The sequence below is a fragment of the Hippopotamus amphibius genome, chromosome 1 (genome assembly GCF_030028045.1).
Source record: "Hippopotamus amphibius kiboko isolate mHipAmp2 chromosome 1, mHipAmp2.hap2, whole genome shotgun sequence".
Taxonomy (NCBI): domain Eukaryota; kingdom Metazoa; phylum Chordata; class Mammalia; order Artiodactyla; family Hippopotamidae; genus Hippopotamus; species Hippopotamus amphibius.
Genome location: NC_080186.1, coordinates 15324994 through 15346864, shown reverse-complemented (window position 1 = coordinate 15346864; position 21871 = coordinate 15324994). Strand labels below are relative to the sequence as shown.

The 21871-nt window shown below is 52.1% G+C and overlaps 1 protein-coding gene across 1 annotated transcript; it reads left to right on the top strand.

Annotated features, from left to right (window-relative positions):
* The first annotated feature begins 1515 nt into the window (after positions 1-1515).
* On the top strand, positions 1516-12821 carry PLA2G2C (phospholipase A2 group IIC). Its single transcript, XM_057733764.1, has 3 exons — positions 1516-1658; positions 3408-3511; positions 12652-12821. Exons 1-3 carry the CDS (start codon positions 1516-1518, stop codon positions 12819-12821), a joined length of 417 nt encoding a protein of 138 aa, XP_057589747.1.
* The last annotated feature ends 9050 nt before the right edge of the window (positions 12822-21871 follow it).

The window sequence follows — 21871 nt, the reverse complement described above, 5'->3', positions numbered from 1 at the left end:
ATCAGAAAGCCATTCTTAGGGTGACCTATGGGATAATTGGTAATTAAAGTATAAGTCATTGCTACCAGGAGATCAGGTTACATACCTCTGCACAGTGAAAGAGAACTTACTAGGAAACCGTGCTGGGTATGTTGGAAAACTCTTTGACTCTGGTTTGATTAGATGAGTAGATTTGCTCAAATCCATTTTTCTATCTGTTTCAGCTGTGAAGCAATCACTTTGGGGTTCCTAAGTCAAAATGTCAAAAATGGGGTTCCGTTTTCCCTTAGTCAGTGGTGGAATTTACAGTTTTCAAGATCATGATGTGAGAAGCAGGGGACCCATGTGCAGGAAGGGCCACTGCTGCAGCCCCCACCGTGTACCCCCAGAGCAGCATCTGAGCAGGGTCCTGCCCTCTCTCCAGGGGCTGTTCCGGCAGCAGAGAGCACGCTCAGGCTTCAGCCCCCCCTGCGGTGCTTTGTGACAACAAAGCATCCAAAATCACAGTATGAGATGGGAAAATGTCCCCAAACCGCCTGTCTTTGGTTTTCTTCTTCAGTTTCATGTTTTTATTTTTATTGTAAAATTAATATCCACTTGTAATTAAAAAATAAAATACATAGAGTAACAAGAGTATAGAATATAAAGTAACAGATAAAGCCCCTTTTCATCCTTCACTCAGATCCTTTTCCTACACTCAGATGTAACCACCCTTCAGAGTTTGATATACATCCTTCTAGGCCTTTACATACATACATTTCAAACATTTCAATAGAAAAGTAATACATGCTTGTTGTAAAAAATATATATCAGCATAAAAGTATTTAAGATAAATGTTGCCTGTTTTATTCTCCACCTACTTGCTCAGTCCCATTGCCTAGTGATACAGCTATTAAAAGTAGTATGTTTTCAAGACATCATTTAGTTATTATCTCCCTGTCAGTGGGCATGTGGGTAGGCTCCAATTTTTTGATATCATAAATAATGCTGCAGCAAACATCCCTGTGTTTATATATATATATGTTTTTTTCTTCTTTTCCCCCTCACTTTCCTAAGTGTTTTGTAGAAGTAAAAATTGCTAGGTCCATGTGTATTTACCATTAAATAAAATGGATTGACGACAACCTTTTCTGCCTCTTAAGTATTTTATTTCTTTCATGAGGTTGTAAATGCCCAGTGGTATTTGTGGGGACTGGCGTTTCTGGCTTTGAACCTTTCTTGTTTAATGTTTAACATCAGATCTGAGGGTATTTCTGCCCAGGATGGTGGTCTTTTACTTTGGGGAGAAGACTGTAGTTGGTAGTATTGTCCTGAATGTCATGGAAATGGTTCTCATCCTGGGCTAGCAAGAAACTAGCTGTGTGCTGCCGTAGACCTGACCGGACCCTATCTTGTCCCCATTAAAGGGGCTGATGCCCAGGCACCGTGTTTAGGGGTCTCCCGATATCCAAATGCTAAGCGCTCTGGCTAGGGGACATGAAAGGAGCATTTTTCTCATCACATCTTCTCTTCTTCCTTATTTTCTCCTCAGCAGTGATGGCCCCCACCCACTGCAGCTTCTGGCAGTTTCAAAGGATGGTCAAACACATCACAGGGCAGAGCGCCTTCTTCTCGTATTACGGATACGGCTGCTACTGCGGGCTTGGGGGCAAAGGGACCCCCGTGGATGACACTGACAGGTGAGTGCAGAGGCTCTGAGGCCTCCTGTCTTTTGATTTGCATTGAAAACCTGGCTTGAATAGAGAGAGGGTGTTAGGACTCAGGCATTGCAAGGAACCAAAACCAATTCCATGGTGAGCCTGAGGGTAAGAAGAAAGCTGAATGGGAGTGGGAGGGAGGTCTTGAGGAACTCAAGGCCAGGGCTGGCTGCCTGCAGCTCATGCAGCTGTACAGGGCCCGCACGAGGTTCACTGCTCTGCTGTCACCATCTGGAAGTGCTTGACGATGTTTGAATAAGAGGCCCCTCGTTTTCATGTTGCACCAGGCTTTGCAGATTACGTGGCCGGCGCTGCCCAGAGCTCTAGAATGTTCAGCTCTCAGTCCTCATGGCAAATGAGGTCTTCTCTCAGGCCTCCAGGTTTTAGTATTACAGGTGCAGCAAGACTGGCCCGCTGTCTCCCAGTCCTAATTCCATTTTCCAGGAGAGAGAATCCAAGTGGCCCAGTTTGCAAAAGTTGTCCATCTGGGTGAGGGCACATGGCACAGACCTAGCTGCCAGGCCTACTTCTAAGGATGGGGGTAGAGGAGCGTGAGTTCCCAGGAAAGGTGAAGGTTGGTGTAACCTGGGGCGGAGACAGGGAGGTGGGAAGCAGGATGGTTTGTGTGTCTGTTTATTTGAAGAAATAAGAAGCAAAATGTTTCTGGTCAGTTTCACCATAGCGTGGATAAATATGTCCCCATAGCAGGGCCTGAATGTCACCCCTGGAGCTTGATTCCTCTGGGTTGGGCTCAAGAGACCACGGAATGTTCCAGCTGGAAGGACCCCAGGGCCCTGAAGGGGGGCTGACACTGATGAAATGCTCGTAACAGGATGAGCCTTGGGATTGGTGGTTTGCGTGCAGGGCCTGGTTTAATGCGCCCAGAGCATGGCTGAGGATGTGCTACCATTCCCATTCTAAAGGCAGTGGGTCTGAGGACCCACTAAACAAAGCGGCAGAGCCCGAAGACACGCGCCCTTGAGTGGCAGGGTCAGGACTGAACCAGAATTTGCCTGTTTCAAAGTCCGGGCTGCTTGATGCTCTGCGCCTCTGCTTCCAAGTCCTGTGGCTGGTGCTCATTTCAACACTGTCAGCCAAAGATGACAAATGGCAAAGAGCCCACGTGTGGCTGGGGACGATGAGTGAGGAAGACGGAGCGTCCAGCCCAGGGCATCGACCAGAAGCTGTTCCTTTTCATGTCTTAGAATCTGGCCCCAGATCTCTGCATTCCTGCCACTGAGACATTGTTGAGGAGGTGGGCTGAGGCCATCTCCCAGCTGTTTTCTGTCCTCCAGTGCTTTCTGCTTCCCCCGACCCGGAGCATCAGGAGGGCAAAAACTGAAGGATTATGTCTGCTCAGAGCCTCTCCCAGGGCTGGGCACATGGTCGGTGCTCAGTCAAAAGTCGTTAAAGGAAGGTCACCGGGACCTAGATTTGAGTCCCAACTCTATCATCCTCCAGCCGTGGGATTTTGGGAAATTCACCTCTGAATCTTGTTTCTTCTGCTATAAAATGGGGACAAGGATTGCACAAGCTAGGGCTACGTGAGGCGCTCAGGAGTCAGCAGCAGGTAGAGAAGGGCTCTTTTTATGATTTTTAGTATCATTGGGAATTTACCACCCTGCCTGCCTGTGCCTTCTCACCCAGGGAGGAGGCGGGTGAGTCCTTTCCAGCCAGCCCCCCCAGGGCCACCCTCAGGAAAGCCCTCATCTCCCTGTGTCTGGCCCCCAGGTGCTGCCTGGCCCACGACTGCTGCTACGGGAAGCTGAAGCAGCTCAGCTGCCGGCCCGTGTTGAACGGCTACCAGTTCCACGTGGTCAACGGGACCGTGCTCTGTGAGTAGCCGTCTCTGTAGGGAATGTCTTTGAACCAGGGCCATCCTTTAAGGTCAGCCTCGTAGACCCGGAGAACTTAGGGGAAATGAGATTTTATTCCAAGTGCTTTGGGATGGAGAGCGGCGATTCCAAGAAACAGAGCTTCCCGGGAGCCCTGGCCTTGGTCCCTCCCTGCTTCCTGTTTGCAGTTGTGCCCCCAGCTCCCTCCGAGGCGCAGGGGGCAGAGCACAGCGCCCGCCCGCCTGGGGTCTCGCGTGTGCTCAATAAATAGTTGTTGACTCAAGATTACATTGAATTCTGCAGCTTCGCCTGGCAGCTGTGGCTGTTGAGAACCTCCCTCCCGATGTCTGTCATGGTTAAGAAAGCGGCTCGGCTGTCTTTCCGGTGAACAAATATTTGTGAAGGGTGATTGCGTGCCAGGCTCTGGGATGGGTACCGTGGGGGACACCAAAGTCAACAGGAGGGGGACGGGGAAGGGAACCACGTATCGTGGAGGCCATTCAAGGAAGAGGGCAAAGGCCAGGGCGGGCGAGTACTGAGTGTCCAGCTCGTGGGGAGGGGCCTCCGATCTCCCAGAGCATGGTCTGGGGCTGCTGGGGGCGGGTGTGCAGGGCAAGTCGGATCTAAATAACAAACGCATTTCCAGGTGCTGAGCCACAGCCTTGTGAAAGCCATTCATCTCAGCGGGGCCGGTGGTCTGAGTGCCCCTTCGAATGTGTGACTCGCCTTCTGCTTGGCCTTGTGGAGTTTCGTGAACCACTGTCCTCCCTTTGTGTATTGATTCAGAGCTGTGAGTGTGTCTTGGAGGTCGCCTGTCTCCTCCCGAGGCCAGGGGACCACTTCCCTTCCACTGGTCTCTCAGCACCCCCACCCAGGGCTCAGGCTCAGGACAGGCTGAGAGTTAGGTCAGCGTAGTCTCCCTGGTCCCAGCGGTGGGAGCTGAAATGTGGCTCAGACCCCTGCAGATGGGAGGCCAGCTTCAGCGGAGTCTGCTTCTCGGCCCCCCTGAGCACACTGCCGATGGGAAGGGAACCCCCTTTTTCTCATGTGAGCTCAAGGAGACGTCCTGTGTTGGAGCTCTCTGGCCATGACCATCCTCAGGCCTAAAGCAAGGTGTCTCCTCTGTGGGGTCCCCAAGGCCACATCCAGGACATAGGTAGGGATCAGGGTCTAGTGGAGGGGTAAGGGAGGGGGGACTGGAGGGGGTTGTTCCCTTCGGCACATGATGCCCTCCGGAGGCCAGGGACCGAGTTTCCGACCACCTCCTCCTGCCCCTGTTGGCCCCACGTGGTGGAGGCAGGGGGCAAGCCTGGCTGTTTGTTGGTGGGGGAGGGGCACACAGAAAAGGTACCCCCAACTCTTCTCAGCCCAGCTCATGGTCTCCTTTTCATGTGGTTTCTTCTCACCTCTTTTTGTCTCGATCTTAACACCTGTCATGTTGTGTTACCTTAGAATGGTTGAAAACGGCATCACTTTGAGAGAAAACATGCTCTAAGAGCTCTTTCCTCTGTTCCCCTGTAAAGCACAGGGACCAAGGAAGGAGGGAATCGGTGCTCTGAGGAGGGAAGTGGAATTGCTGTAAGTGCAAAGGACCTTCCCACACTGTGGTCCCAGGCCCAGACCAAGCCTCCACCTGCTGCTCCTGTGGGTGGGCCGCACTCAATGGGGGCGGTGGGGCGGCTGGGGGGAGTTTGCGGGGGGTGGTCAGGGCTCTCTACACCTGGAGCAGTTTCTTTATCAACCCTCTTCACCCTTCCACGTGGGGATCAGAGCCGCAGCCCAGGACCCCAGGAGGTGGAGGAGGTGACCTGGGGCAGAGGCTGGAGCCCCAGGAGATGGCACAAGAAGTGTCTTCTGCTTGATGCATCATGCAGGGTGGCGGTGGGAGGTGCAGGCAGGGGCTGGGAGCTGGACTGGCAAGTACATGGCCTCGGCCGTGCTTTCTGCAGACGCCGGCCCCTGCCAAGCAGCCGTGGCCAGTTGCTCCTGAAGCTTGACCAGGGCTCCTGGAGTCCAGCATCTTGCTTAGGGAGTTAGCACGGAGGGATGCTTCCCCATCCTCACCAGGACATCAGCATCCCCCTCCTCAGCTGACCCAGCCAGTGAGTACCAGGCTGAGCCCCCTGTTGTCCCCACCTCCACCTCACCAAGTCCCTATTTCCAGGAACAGGGCTGGGAGCTGGGTGATCTGGCCTCTATTCCTGGGTCTGCTGCTGGTATGTGCTGAGACCCCAAGTGAGCCCCATACACATCCATTCTCTTGCCCGGTATTAACTGAGCACGCACTGTGTGCCCATCCAGCGTCAGTGCTATGCCAGGGCCCGGGGTGCAGAACAAGGCACCCTAGGCCCTGCTATCTTGGCCTTCTCCAGAGCTGAAAATGCCCTTGGAGACCATCCGCACCAACCCCTCATTGTAGTGATGGGGAGAGACTGAGTTCCAGAGATGGGGAAGGGTTTGATCCAAGTTAACAGGCAAGATGAAAGCTCAGGTGTCTTGAGACTTTCCAGGGCTCTGGAACACACTGCTGGCTTGAGTTTTCTGGGCCTCAGTTTCTTCACCCGTAAAATAGGTGCATTAACAGCAGCTGCAGTTCATGAGCATCTGACAGTTGCTTTACACTCAGCACCTTGAATCCATGAGAAATCTTTGAGGTGGTCGTTATTCTCCCCATTATGGAGGAGGACCCTGAGGCTCAGAGAGGTTAAGTGAGATGGCCAAGGCCACACAGCCAGGGAAAGAAGAGTTGGGATTTAGATCCAGGTCATCTGACCCCACCTGGTGCTCCTGCCTCCCACCACCCTCCCCAGTGGCGTGGGGCTGCCGGGAGGGCGATGGGGCTGCCCTTGACTGGAGGGCTCACACAAATGCAAGTCTTACTATCTTCAGCCTGCTAGTCAGAATGTTTAGCCCAGCCCAGGGGGCAAAGTAAAGCAGAAGGAGCTTGCCCCTCTGTGATGCCCCAGACCTTTCTGTTGGGGCATTAGCTCTGTGTACATCAGCTCTGTGTGCTCTGCTAAGAGACCCAGAGTCAGCAGGTAATTTGGAGTCGGGCAGAGCTGGCCCTGAATCCCAGCTTCACCTTTCCTAGCTGGATAATCACACAACAACCTGGGCCTTAGTCTCCTCATCTGTGAAATGGAGAGAAAAATCAGCACTTCATAAGGTCGCTAAACGATTGACGAAAGTAACCCAGCTCAGAGCAGGTGCTTAGTTAATGCCCTTCCTTTTAGAAGATGAGATTTCTTTCTTTCAATCTCAGTTTCCTTTCCCCCTTTACTTTGTGGAAAAGCACTGGGATTTTCTTTATTACTGTTGAGAGATTTCTTGGAAGCATCTCCTCTGCGTTTGACTCCCCTTGAGCTAATGTCATTAACCCCTTATAGGATAGAAGCTCTCCCCCCATGCCCGGTTATACTGCAGTTCAAAGAGCTGCCTTGCAAGAGTTAACCACCTCCCCAGCCTCTGAGTTCTGAAATCCGGCACCCAAGCCTGGTCCCAAGTTGCCTAGCAACCAGTGGCTGCTCTCGATGCAATTGGTGTGAGCAGGGAAGGGAAAGGAGAAAAACAACTTGGTCTGTCCGTGTCTCTAAATGTCACTGGGAGATCAGTGCAGAGAAAGGCCTGGAACCCAAGCCCTGGGGCCAATATGCCGAGTGGTGAAGGCAGCCCTCGGGCAACCGAGGAGGTCATTAGCCCTCTGTTGAGTCGGCTTGCATAAGTACTTGACATTAGCTAAGGATTTTAAGATCTGCCAGTGGTGACACCCCCTCCACCCACACATGCATGCATCTGTAGTGCAGGGAGGAGCCCGGCCGTGGGCAGCAGAGCCCAGGTTCCAGCCAAAGGTGCCACTATCACCTCCATCTCTGAGCCTGTGATTTCTCCCTCTGCCAACAGGGAGGATGAAGCAGGTAACCACTGGAATTTGTAGTTTGCAAAGATCTTTCTTCGTTCTCCTGAGTTTACGCCTCCGCTTGCTGACACATCACCCTTTTCCTCTCCCAGCATCTGTCTCAACCTGACATCATCTCATTTTCTTGTTAACTTATTTGTTTATTTATGCATTGATTCTCCCCTCAACTGGAATATCAGTTCCAGGAGAGCAGGGAGCCCTTGTTGGGGCAGCACTCATTCTCATAAAGCCACAGAGGATGCCCAGAGCTACATAGTGTGGGGTCTGCTAGCTCAGACCTGTATCCCCGCACTTCCTAGCCAAGGGCCAGGCACATGTTAGGAACTTGATGCCTGTTTGATGAGTGAATGAATGAAAAAAAAAACTCATGAAATAGTCAGTGCAAGCACCTGTACCCTCATTTGAAAGCTGAGGAAGGAGGCTTGGAGAGAAACAATTTGCCTGAGATGCTAGAACGTGCAGGAGGCAGATCTGGACAGAGAACCTGACTCCCTGTTTCTTGAGACGGGGCTCTGTTCACTGTCCCACATAAGTCCAGCCAGTAAGGCAGTAGCAAATAGGTGTGGAGCATTCACAGCGTGTTTGGGGCTGAAGATCTGCAACAAAAAGACAAACTCCCTACCCGGAAGGAGCTTGTGTGCAGGGAAAGAGACAGCCCATGAAATATTCAAAAGAAAGGTACACTTAGGCAGTGACAAGTGCTATGAAGCATCTAAAATAAGGCCACATGCTCAAGGGTGAGGATTGCAGTGGGGAGAAGCATGGCTGCTTTATGTGGCCGAGGAAGGCCTCTCTAAGGAGGTGGCATTTACCTAGTGTGGTCAGTGGCGGGGGGGGAGGGTGTTGGGTGTCCCACCAGGAATGAGTCTGGAGGGGCCTGGCCATGGGGTGAGGGGCTCACTTTCTCTTTCTGTTGCCAGGGGAAGCAGTTAAAGCAGGAAGCGGTCTGCCCAGGTTTGCTTTAGAAAGATCACTCTGGCCCCTGTACGGAGAAGTTGGGGAGCAAGGGAAGAAAGAGGGGGAGGCATTAGTGGACTGTTTTAGCAACAGTGGAGAGCAGTGACCATCATGTGGATCGGGAGCTGGGGAGAAGTATCAGATGCTGGGTGTGTTTGGAGGTACGTTGATAGGACCTGCTGCTGGATTAGATGTGGGGGCTGAAGGCCAGGGAGCCTGACTCTGCTGTTGCTGGTCAGAGAAGCCATGGATAATGGTGCCTCTACAAACTTGTGCAGATGGGGGAGAGCAGACTCTACACACACAGCAAGAGCCTGGCCTGAGCCGTGTTGGGTTTGAGATGCAGATGTGACACCCAAGAGGGAGTCACGTGAACACAAGCTTATTGGCGTCTAGAGCTCAAAGGAGATGTCTGGGCTGTGATGAGAACCGGAGAGTCAGCTGTGCTCAGCTGGTATTTAGAGCCCTGAGCTTAAAAACAAAGAGAGCCCAAGGAGATGGTTTAAAGACCAGGTCAGAGGCCGGGCACAGATAGGTAGCAGCCTGGCAGGAAATCTGGGTTAGCCCAGGCAGGAACGTAGATGTCTTTATTTTGTCTCATTGGTGGAGTTATATTTCATGGAATGAGAAAGCATATCCTGAAGCTGTCAGTTCTATTCTTCATGCCTCAGTTTCTCCATCAGCAAATTGGAGGATTCAGGACCTGGGTTTAGGCTTGTTTTTCAAAGATGACTTCCAAACATGGCATTTCTTGGCCCAGGGCTGCCTTTTCTTCCAGCCCATGACAGACCTCATCCTCCCACAGCTGCAGGATGTCCACAGTGATAGACCACTGCTCCAGGTCAGTCCCGAAGGCCTGGAGACTGGACAAGTCATTAGATGTAGAACTGAACGTCGGAAGAGAATTCTACTCCACACTTTGGAAAAGACCAGAAGACAAAGCAAGAAAGGGGGGTGGTGAGAAAGGAAGAAGGAGGTTTGGTGAATTGAGATGGAAGAAAAGAGAGATAGAAAAGAAGAGGTACAGGAGACAAAGAGAAGGATGAGAAAAAGGGAAAGATGAGAAAGACTAGGATGAGAAAGATGAAAGGGTGAGAAAAACGCCTCACTTCCGGTTTCCAGAGCAGCAGCGCCCACGCAGTGACAGCACAGCGCGAGGGGCCAGGCCCTGTGGGAGGAAAGCCAAGTTGGTTGGGGGTGGATCCCTGGGCCCAAGCAGCCCTCAGCCCCACCAAGAGCAGCAGCCACAGGGCCCGGTGAGCCCCTGCAGACTGTGGCGGCTGCCCAGGGAGGGAAGTGGGGGGCGTGCTGGGCACAGCAGAGGTGAGAGCCCTGGACACGGATGGGACGGGGGCTCTCGGGGAGTCCCTGGGGGAGCTGGGGCCATTGTCACAGATGCAGAAGGGAGAGCAGGAGGGCAAAGGTGTGTGGCACCGGGGCAGTGGGAGTGGCCCATTTCCTGAGGGTGAGTGGAGAGGTACAGCTGAGGCGTAGGGTGGCTGTCAACACGTCTTGAGAAACCCAGGCTCCAGCGAGATGTGGGCGGACGGCTTCCTGCAGGAGCCGTGGACTTCAGAGAAGGAGAAAGGCAAACAAACAGACTATAGCCAGCACCAGCCCAGCTTCAAAAGGCCCTTCTTTTTCCAACATGTAAAGCTAAGGGTGCACCATCATCATAATAACAAGCGTTTATAAAGGCCTCTCTGTGTGCCGGGGCACATCCCCACCACTCCGTCTATAACAACAAAAGAATCCTCACAACCATCCTATGAAGTAGACACCATTATTTATTTATTTACTTTAATATTATTTATTTATTTACTTATTTATTTGGTTGTGCCTAGTCTTACTTGCAGCAGGCAGTCTCCTTAGCTGTGGCTCATGGGCTTCTTAGTTGTGGCATGTGAACTCTTAGTTGCGGCATGCATGTGGGATCTAGTCCCCTGACCAGAGATCGAACCCAGGCCCCTTGCATTGGGAGGGTGGTGTTTTAACCTCTGTGCCACCAGGGAAGCCTCCATCATTTTTTGTTTAGCTCTTTATTGGAATATAATTGCTTTACACTCTTGTACCAGCTTTTGAGGTACACCAAAGTGAATCAGCTGTATTTATACATATATCCCCATATCCCCTCCCTCCCACGACTCCCTCTTGCTCTCCCTGTCCTGGCCCTCTAAGGCATCACCCATCGTCAAGTTGACCTCCCTTTGTTATACAGCAACTTCCCACTAGCTATCTATTTTACAGTTGGTAGTGTATATATGTCTATGCTACTCTCTCACTTTGTCCCAGCTTCCCCTTCACCCTTCCCCCCAACCCCGTGTCCTCAAGTCCATTCTCTGCATCTGCATCTTTATTCTTGCCCTGTCACTGGGTTCATCAGTACCATTGTTTTAGATTCCGTATATATGAGTTAGCATACGGTATTTGTTTTTCTCTTTCTGGCTTACTTCACTCTGTATGACAGACTCTAGGTCTACCCACCTCATTACATATAGCTCCATTTCATTCCTTTTTATGGCTGAGTAATATTCCATTGTATATATGTGCCACATCTTTATCCATTCATCTGTTGATGGGCATTTAGGTTGCTTCCATGTCCTGGCTATTGTAAATAGTGCTGCAATGAACATTATGGTACATGTTTCTTTTTGGATTATGGTTTTCTCTGGGTATATGCCCAGGAGTGGGATTACTGGGTCATATGGTAGTTCCATTTTTAGTTTTGACACTATTGTTTCTATCACCATTTTCTAAATGATACTGAAGCTAACTTGCTCAGGCCCAACACATCAGGGAGTCCTGCCAGCTCACTTCCTTACCCCTAACCCTCAAAAGAGAGTGGAACTGGGGTGGAGTTGTCTAGAAGGAGGTTACCTTAGACATCCCCTACACACACACACACACACACACACACACACACACACAGGGCACTGTATCTCTGACTACCAAGAAAAAAATCCCCATCTAGTGGTCATTTGGCCACAGTGCAGACACTCAATCCTAAAGGCCCATTAAGGTTTCGTTCATTTATTTAACAGCTGTTTGTTGAGCACTTACTATGTGCCAGCATTTGTGCTGCATGCTGGGGATGGGACAAGGCAGAAAAAGCTTCAGTCTCACAGAGCTTATACTTTGTTGGTGAGAGACGGATGCAAACAAGTAAACAAATAAGAGAAGTAAGAGATGTGAAAAGTACAATGTATCAAACAAATGGGGATGTGAGGAGAGAAGCTTTAGTGGAGTGGTCAGGGAGAACCTCTCTGAAGAGAGAGAATCTGACCAAGACCCAAAGGTGGGATGGATCCAGCCACTTAAAGATCCTGCAGAGAAGTGTTTCAGACAAAGAGAATAGCAAGTGCTGAGCCCCTGGGACAAGACAGAACAAAACACATGACATAAAGAGGCCAGTGTTCCTGGACCAGAGTGAAGGTGACAGTGGAGGACTATGAGGATGGAGAGGTTGGCAGGGACCCCATCACAGCAAGCCTGCTGTGGAGTCCATGGCAAGGATTTGGGATGTCTTTGCCCAAAGAGTAGGAAACCACAGCAGGGCTTTCAGCAAGAGAGTGAACTTAATTCAAATTACATTTAAAGACGGTCCCTGTTTATTTCCTTCCATTAGGGTGGAGGAGCTAGAGCTGACAGGGATTGGGGTTGTGGCCAAGAAGATGGAGAGAAGAAGGCAGAGTGTGAAATATTTTAAACATAGAGACATCAATGGAACTTTGGGTCGATGGGATGTGAAAGTGGAAGGGGGGCAAGGATCCAGATTAGCTCCTAGTCTTCTGGCTCAAGGGGGAGGCGATGCCATTTCCTAAGCCGAGAGTGTGGGTGAAGGAACAGCTCAGTGGGTAGGGAGAGGAGGCACTTACATCAAGTGCTTCCTTTGGGCATCTTGCATTGGAGATGCCTGTGACATCCAGATAAGATGCCAGGTAAGCTGTTGGAAATAGGACCTGAGTCCTGAGAAAATGAGTTTCACGTCCTTGGCTTGGGTGCTGCCTGGGGGGCACTAATTCAGGGCCCCTGCATGCAGCCCACACCTCCACACCTGCCTCTTCTCTTGTTTCCTTCCAGGCTTCTCCTCGGGGTGTGTCCAGGTATGGTGGAGGAAGGGCTTGGGGACGGAGGAAAAGGACTCCCCGTTCCTTTCCTTCCAAATTTCAACCCTTGACCCCTAGCAGCAAGCTCCCAGTTTTCCCCAACTTTAGAACCAAACCCTGGGGGTGGCTGGGAGCCCCCGTGACCCTCTGACTCCCTGCAGGTGAATGCGCCCTTGGTCTCGGTGTCGGCTGCCTCTGTGGGCTGAGGGCCTGTGAGTGTGACATGCAGTCTGCCTCCTGCTTCAGAGAGAACCTGCCCACCTATGAGAAAAACTTCAAGCAGTTCTTCTCCAGCCAGCCCCGATGTGGCAGGCGCAAACTCCAGTGCTAGCGAGGCTGCAGGTCCTTGGTCGGTCTGGCCTGGGGTACTCCTTTGTCACTCAGCATCAGAGAGCTGGAGATCAACAGTGGGAGGGACAGGATCCTCGCCTCCTCTGGAGGGAGACGGACCATAAGTATGCACATAAAGAAACAATACAATCCAATCGCAGTAAGCACTAGGAGGCAATAAAACAAGGTGACAGGGTAGAGAGAGATGTCCCCTACCCCCACCCCAGGAAGTTTCCAAAAGGGGGAAGGCCCCAGGACCTGCCTTAAACTCTCCCTCCATCCCCATCTCAAAATCAGGGTGCAGGGCGGACTTGGGAACCAGACCCACAACCCAGAGGCAGCCGAGCCAAGCAGGGATCCTGGAAACGAGGGCTTGGCCGCACACCAAGGACCCGAGAGGCACACTTGGATGCTGTTTCTCCTTTGCTGGAGTTCTGCCTTCTGAAAACTCTGCGGTAGGAAAAAATTGTTGCCATTTTCACCTCCCAGGAGACAGAGCATGAGCGCCCACGTCAGCGCCCACGGCTGCCACCTGGATGTCATGCCAGAAAGATGTCAAAGAAGTGGAGAAAGGGAGCAGGGAGTCAGAGGCATCCAAGATTCCCATCCACATCTAGAAGCCCCGATTTTAAGGCATAAATTCTAATAAATATTAAAGTGACCCAATCTGGGTGGACTCTGATCGTTCTGATGCCCAGTTTGTAGGGTAGATTGCAAAAACGACCACAACTGTTCTTACCTCTCTGTATCCTCACCTCTCATGATGCAGTGCTCAGCTTTTCCCATCAAGAGGCAGAACCTGTTTTCCCCACCCCAGAATCTGAACTCTGAACTGTGATTTACTGTGGTCCATAGAACGTGGCGGAAGCGATGGCCCAGCAGTTCCCCAGCGAGGCTACACATCCCCCGCTCTCTCAGGACACTGCCACTAGCATGAGAAAAAGCCCGGGCCAGTCTGCAGGAGGACAGAGCCACCTAGATCAGGCTCATCAGGCCAGCTGTCTGGCTGAGACCTCAGACCCATGAGGGCAGTCAGCAGGGATCAGCAAAGCCAGCTCACGGCTGACCGCAGACACCAGAGAACCTCGCTGAGACCAAACAACCGCCCAGCTAAACCGCCACCTTGCAGAAGTTCGGGCTAAATAAAGGCCCTGTTTTATGTCATTGAGTTTTGGTGTGGTTTGTCACGCGGTGTAACTCAGTGATGTAGTTGGTCTTCATTCCCCGAGGCTCCAGGGTTCTCAGCACTGGAGACCACAGGGACAGCATGCACGTGCCCCTGCGCCTTACCTGACAGGCTTGGGTGGAGAAAGGCCATCTTCATGCAATAATGGAGAACACGCAGAGGCTGTAATCACTCAGTCATCCAACAGACGTTTATTGAGGCTCTGCTAGGCGGCAGGCGCAGAGCTGGGCAGTAAGGGATGCAGAGATTTAAACACAGTAAACGAAATCAGGTCTAAATATCCTGGGGAGAACGTTGAGAGCCAGGGCAGATTTTAGAAGTTCAAGTTCAGACACTTACAATCTGGATTGAGTGACGCTGTCATGGGTGTGAGGACAGAAAGGGAAGCCAGAGGTGGGTGGTCGGCAGGGGGTCTGGGAACCAGGGCTCCAGGGCTCTGTCTGGCTCAGCTGGCAGGTCACATGGGAAACTGGTCTGTTCTTCCCACCTGCCCACCTGCTGTAGTAATTGCTACTGCAGAAGGAAGCGTGGGGTTGGTGGGCATCAGGGAAGGTTGTAAAAGGCTGTGAGGGGAGTGACCACAGAAAGGCAGGCATGGAACCAGGGTGTCTGGCCCCAAGCCAGGCACCTCCCCTCCTTGGGGACTCTGGACCACAACAGGGATTAGCTCAGGACTGGCCAGCTGACACAGTGGAGGAAGGGGGGCCAGGGCTGGGTTCAGCATGTGGGCAAGGATTTCAGTGTGAGATCCAGGCCATCATCCACTGCCTGGGCCTCCAACTCTAATCTGTAAAATGGGCCTGTGGTGGTATCAAACCGCTCATGTCGATGCCCTGATTCTGGGAGGACAGGACAGTGGTGGGACTGTGCAGGGATGTCGGTGGCTTTCCCTGGGAAAGCCCGCTCTCCTGGAAAGGCGATCCTTCAGCGCCTCAACAAATCCACATCGAGGGCCTGCTCCAAGCCAGGCCCTGCGCTAAGGCAGAGAAATAAAGGTGCATCCGACTCCAAGCTGCTCTCATACCAGGCACAACACAGGTCAGCGGGTGATTGCAGAGCAGGCTGGGAGATGCTGGATTTGGGGTCAGCGCGGGGGGCAATGACCACCATGGGGGGCGGGGGGTCAGGCAAGGCCTCCCAGAGGAATGCTGGGGGTCTGAGAGCTGAAAGACGAGGAGGAGTTGGGATAGTCAAGTGGGGAAGAGGGATGGAGGGTAATTCAACAAACCTGCTGGAAAGCGCCGCTGTCACCAGGCTCTCCCCAAATCAGCCGAAGGGCCGTCCTCCGTGTGTGCCTCTCCCCCAAGCCAGAAAAAGGCATGTCAAATTCTTTTTCTCATATCCCACATCTAAGGTGTTGGTTGGAAACTTCAAAATACATTTAGATTCTATATTTAAAAAATACTTCAGTAAAATGTATACATTTAAAAAAAGAGAGAGGGGAAAGATTTAGAACAAACCAGGCCAGCTTCAAGGCTACCATCCTGGTCTGAGCCACCATCACCTCGTTCCTGGGCTAATGCTTGCCCTCACCATTCTCTCCGCCTCCACGCTGGCCTCTGCAGTCTCTCATCCACCAGCAGCTGGTCAGCAAGGTGTCTGGTGTCTGGTCGTGTCGCTCCTCTGCTCATACCCTCCCCACTTCCCTCTGAGTAAGAGCCAATGTTCTTCCAAAGCCCTGAAGCCCCCATGGTCCTCTGCCCGCAGCCTCACCTCCTATGCTCTCCCCCTCACTCCCTCCACCTCAGCCAAAGGCCTCCACGCTGCTCTGTTCCTTGAACACACCAGGCACCCTCCCTCCCGAGCACCCTGTCACAGGACGGTTCCCTCTGCCTGGAAGGGGCGTCCCATGTGCCTCACTCCCGACCTCCTTCAAGTCTTTGCTGGAAGCTCAGCTTCCTAATAAAGCTTATATGACCACCCCCTTTGATACTGCCCCCCCTCCCTCCCCTGGCCTTTCCCATCCCCTTCATCTTGTTCTGTTTCCCGATGCGCTATACACTACGGATACCCGCTGTTCATTGTCTGCACCCCCACCTTCCCCAACACTGGAAGATGAGCTCCTAAGGACAAGGATCTGTGCCTTTTTAAAAATATATATATATTTATGTATTTATGTAGTTGGTTGTGCTGGGTCTTAGTTGCCGCAGGCAGTCTCCTTCGTTGCGGCAGGCATGTGGGATCTAGTTCCCTGACAAGGGGTGGAACCTCGGCCCCCTGCATTGGGAGAACAGAGTCTTAACCACTGGACCACCAGGGAAGTCCCTGTGCCTTTTTTAAGTCGCTGCTGATGTATATGTTGAACGACATAAGATCAATGTAAAGAGATTGCATAAGCTCAGAGTGGGGAGCCCAGAATGTGGGGGTAGATTATACAGCGAGCAAAAGAGGTGAGGGAGGCAGGGCCAGATCAAGGAGAGCCTGTGGCCTCTGTGAGAAGTCTGGGCTTGATCTTGGGAGCAGTGGGGGTCCCAGTGCTCTGAGCCACTTTCCACCTGGGAGAACTTGGACAGCCCAGTGTCCTCAGGAGCAAAACCGACAGCCAGATGGACGGCTGGGACCAGGGCGTTTGATGACTAACGTGGGGAGGGCTGTGGCGATCGTGGGGACACAGTGGTGTGCATTCCCTTCTCACTCAGCACTGTTGTAGGCGCGAGCGCCCCACCTCAAAAGTGGACAGACATCGAGTGTAGATGCATTTTTACAACAGCTCTGCCTGCAGCTTTTCCTCAGCTGCATTTCTTGTCGTCTGGGTGAAGCTACCAGTCACGGAGGTGGAGTGGTGGCACGCCCTCCACCAAGGGTGGGCTTTGGGCTCAGTGCCCCACGGGGAGCGGCTGTCACTGCTTTGGGGCGACTGTGTGTATGGCAGGCAGAGTCACTGTCCCCCATCTCCACTTCCAGGGTGTCTGCGAAGCTGTGAAAGGCGCGGGGATGAACAGATGTGGGGAGTGTGGCATAAGGCAGCGGCGTGGGCATGGCTGCGGGCCTGGCGCGGGGCAGCCGGCCAGGGTCTGGCACGGAGTGAGGTGACTGGGTTTCTGAGCCAGCGAGTCCAGGGGCTTGTCCAGGGCTCCTGGGATGGGCCAGGCATTACTGGGCTCATCGGGAAGCAGAATCACGTCCAGTGGGAGAACAGAGAGCTGGGGGAGGGGGTGCGGCCCAGGCCCCGGGACCCTGAGCGGGGGAGAATGGGAATCCAGGTGTGGCCCCCAACCTTTGGTTGCTGGAACGAGCAGCCTTCAGATGCTGGGACTCACCTTGCCCAGGCAGGAGGCTCCCTTTGTGCACAGTGTACCCAACCATCCTCAGGCAGATGCTGATCAACCCCCAATTGACTGAGGCTCAAGGCCACACCGATAACATGTGGCAGAGCAGGGACCTGAGACCAGGCTGACTCTCCTCGCCCTAAGGTTCCCCTCCACAGGCTTATCCTGGAAGGAATCCAGTACTGGAGAGACTTGGGGGAGGGGTAATCGAGGAGGCTGCTCCAGAGGGTTAAATAGTTGCCCTGGAGGGATGCCTAGGTCCAGGTTCTGGCCAAGCCACTAAATGGTTGTGTGGTTTCATTCATTCATTCACCCAGTGACATATCCAGTGTTCCGAGATGGGGCTGGGCACTGGGGATTCGGTGGAAATGGGAGGGCACCAAAAACTCACAGCTGAGCTGAAGACAGACAGGTAAACAGGTGATAACAGGACAATGAGGAGCGGGGTGATCTGGATGCAGGCACACCTGAGGGGCACCCCATCCAGACCTGCTGGTCAGCAGAGGCTTCCAGACCTGAAGGTTGGGTGGGAGTCAGCCAAGCAAGGCAGAGAGGAGGGAGAGGGCGCCAGGCAGAGGGAATGGCCTGAGTAAAGGTGGGGAGGGAGGTGAGGGAGAGGCAGCTAGAGCTGAGTGTGAAGCAGGGGTGGAGCTGAAGAGGGATGGAAGGAGGCGAGCTAGCAGGCTGGAGAGAAGGAAGCGGGAGTGAGGACCACCTCACACAAGCCCCCTCCTCTTTCTGGGCCCCAGGTTTCTATTCGTGTACACCTGACCCCTCCTGAAGCTCTTTTTCACCCGTCGTCTTCTTGATCATCAGTGGGGTCTCAGGACTTATTCAGCCCCTTTTCACAGGTGAGAACAGAGGGTCTGAGCGGGCAGGTGGGGCTGGAATAGGAACCCATGCCTTCCGATTCTAAATTTCTTGTGTCCCATCCGCTTTCTCACAATGAGGGTGTTGACGGGATGCTCTCTGAGGCTAAGGCTCTGGGGTCAGGGTTCAAACCCTGCTTCTGCTGCATGACCTTGAGTAATTTACTTGGCTTCCCTGGGCCTCAGTTTCCTCTTTTTACAAACCACACTATGAATAGCCCCCACCTCATAGGGTTGCTAGGAGGGTTAAATGAGATGGCCCACACAGCGCTCTGAGCCCTGTGCTTGGCATGCAGTAAGTGCTTAGTAAATCTTGCTCTACTCACTGGGCCCTGACATCCTGAGATCCCAGACCGCCAGCCCAGGAGGCAGGGTGCTCGGCGGGGTTGCAAGGCCACGTGCCAGGACTTCGTTCCGTGAACCCCTGCCTCCCGATGCCCAGCTATACTTGTTGTAACAGCTGGTGGCATCAGCTGCTTGTCAGAAGCCACAGCTGGGGGAGCTGACAACAGCGTTCTTGCGCCAGCCTCTGAGGAGGACAGGGCTGCCCCCCTGCATTCATCGTTGGTCCCGAGCATGAAGACAGTGGCTCCCAGGCCCAGCTGAGACCAGGGCTGGGCAGGTGCCAGGTGCCTGGCTGTGCAGTCAGGACACTAAGTTGCCCCCTTCTCTTCTCCTTCTGCCTCTCTCCTCCCCCCTCCCCCTGCCCCGCCAACACCTACGTGCACAGAGACGGATTTTCTAGCTAAATCACAGCTCTGCTCTGCCAGGTTTCCATTGGGGGAGAATTTCACAGGCCAGACACTCCCATTAGCATCTCCCTTCCTTCCACCTGCTGCCCTCTGCCGATCTGGCCCTGAGGACCTTTGGCCCAGCACAAAGCCGAGGGCCCCAGTCTCCAGCACTGAGTTTCCAGTCTCTGCACGAGGCCGTGTGCTGAGGGCATTCTCCTCCGTGGCCTCACGTAGTCCTCAGACCCCACAATGTGCTCTTCATTATTGCCCACATTTTACTGAAGGGGGAGATGCAGACCGGGAGGGATGAGGCAACTAACCCAAGGCCAAGTGCCCTGTGAGCGGCAGAGCCAGGGTTGCATCCGGTCTACTCCTTATGAGAGGCAGTGTTGATGGCAGTGATAAAGTAGAGGTGACAATGATGGTTTCCTAGTGCTCTCCTGGGCATTGCCAGCCTGGGGCAGGGTCTCTCACTGGGTTCAGACACAGAGGGGCAGGAGGTATGGAGCAAAGCATTGGTGGTGACCATGACCACTAGGTGTCGCCCAAGTTCTGGAAAAGAGCAGCCACTCCCCGGAGGGGTCTGAAGAATGGGGGTGAGGGGCAGTGATTCTCTGAGAATGGAAAACTGACCTAGGTCTGCGCAGAGATGGTGCTGCAGAAAATCAGAACTGGACAGAAGTCCAACTGGTAAAAGTAGATTTTATTAACTATTGCGATGGGGGGAAAGAACGGGGCTTAACTCTTATTAGAACAAAGAAAAGTGGGGATTTCTAATTAAGGAGCAGGGTGGGGGGTCAGTGGCTGGAAAATTGCTAAGAGAGTAGGAGATTCTTGCTAAACGGACCGAACAGGATTCTTGCATAAGGCAGGTCGTGGTGATGAGATTACACCTGCGGACTAGTTGGGGGCGGGGTGAGGAATTTGATCAGATATTGAGGAAGCGTGGGGATTCTCACTAAACTGATATGGCAGGATTCTTGCTAAACACAAGAAGGATGGAAAGATGAACACAGGAGCTCACAGGTTGAGGCCGAGTTGAGAAAATGTCTCAGAGGAGCCTAAAGTTTGGTCAAGGAGAGAGTCTTGGCCCGTCCCTCCTCTTGTTCAGGGACAGAGGAGACCTTCTTTCTTCTGAACAATATGAATGAGTTCATTTCTCGATTAGTCATTTTTTGTTCATTAGTGGCACCATCTGTCGAGACTTGGTAGTAAAGGGTATTTTCTGGATCGTTTGAACCATCAAGCACTTAAATGAGGGGGATTTCTATTAAAAAAAAAGAGAGAGAGAAAGAAAGAAAAACAGAGATTATTGATTGGAGCCACAAAACCCAGTTTCTGAGTCCGGAAGGCAGCCAGTTGAGATTTCTAGATGCCGACCTCGAAGCATCTGTAGATGGTGAAGTGAGGAGAGCAGCGGCAAGCCATCAGTCCTCCTGGCTTGCAGTTTGCATCATCTTTGGTGATGGCACGGACCTCGGTGTCACGGTCACGTTTGTTTCCCGGAGAAGAGCATGGACGCATCCAGCTTCAGCTCACAGGGATTCTGTAGAAAGTTCCAACAAGGATCTGGGCAATTGGGTTTTAGTTCTCAGTGACTCCAAGTCAAGAGGATGGGAGAAACGTTGGAAACATTCATTTGAAACATTGTAGCCAGATTTCGGAGAAAGCTTAAAGAATTAACAAAATGTGCAGGATGGAAGTATCCGTTCTAGTTTACAGGCAGATAACAAAGCAGAAAGGAGTCTAACCAAGAGGGAAGAAATAGCTCAAAGACAATGAACAGGGCTCTGCTGTAATAACCCCCGAGGCTGTACTAGTTTCCCACTGAAAGTGAGAGGTGTCGAATTTTTAAAAATACACATCGTGAGAGTTGTGAGTTAAGTTTTATTGGGGGCAAAATGAGGACTATAGCAACTGGAATAGCACTGAGGAGCTGCTCCTAAAAGGTATGGAGGGAGGGAGGGAGAGGTCAGAATATATGTGATTTTGGTGAAGGGGGTACAGGCAGTTGACCACACATTTTGACAAAAGGTTACCGTTAGTCAAGAAGGTTGCTGCTAGTTACAAGGAGCAGATTGCTCTGTTAATAATTGTAGTGCTTTTCTAGATACAAGAAGATGCAAGAAATTGGGCTCATAAAATCTTCTCCGGAAAATATCTAAGTATCTGAAGACCAGTTCTGCCGGTTTTTCCCAGAGCACAGAGGGCCTCATTCCTGATCTCCACCCTGAACTCCTTCCAGGGTGTGTTGAAGGTCAGCAGCTGCAGTGGCTGGTGACTTCATTCTTACAGAAACACATGGAAAGTGACAATTTTTAGTTGGCAGAGATCCCAGGGTCCAATGATGAATCTGATTTTGTCTGAGTCACAACTCTTAGAAAACCAGAACTGGACATTAGTTGAAGTGGCCAAAACAGATTTTATTCAAGAACTATTGCAATAGGGGCCAGTATAGAATTGGGCTCAATTCCAAATACAATCTCATAGCCTCGCTTTTCTTAAGTGGGGATTTATGGCAGGGGTTGGGGGTGAGGAGGTATGGAAAATTGCTAAGAGGGTAGAAAATTCTTGCTAAACTGACCTAACAGGATTCTTGCAGAAAGCAGGTGGGGGTGATCACGTATCCCACCCTCCCATCCCTGCACCAGGGGGATGATGGAGGTTGAGGAATTTGATCAGATATTGAAGATGGGTGGGGATTCTCACTAAACCCACATGACAGGATTCTTGCTAAACCAGTCAAAAGAAACCCAAATGTTGAGACCTAGCTAAGAAAAAATCTCAGAGGAGCCTGACTAAATTTTGGTCGAGGAAAGAGTCTTTGCTGGTGGCAGCCCCCAGACCAGTGGAAAGCAAGTCCATCCCCCTCCTCGAGCCTTAGCATAAAAGACCTCACTAACTTGAGGAAAGACCACCCAGACTGTAGAAGCAAAGAGCCCTTCCTCAAAAATTGTGACCCACTCCCCCTCACCACCTCCAGAGGCATCAAA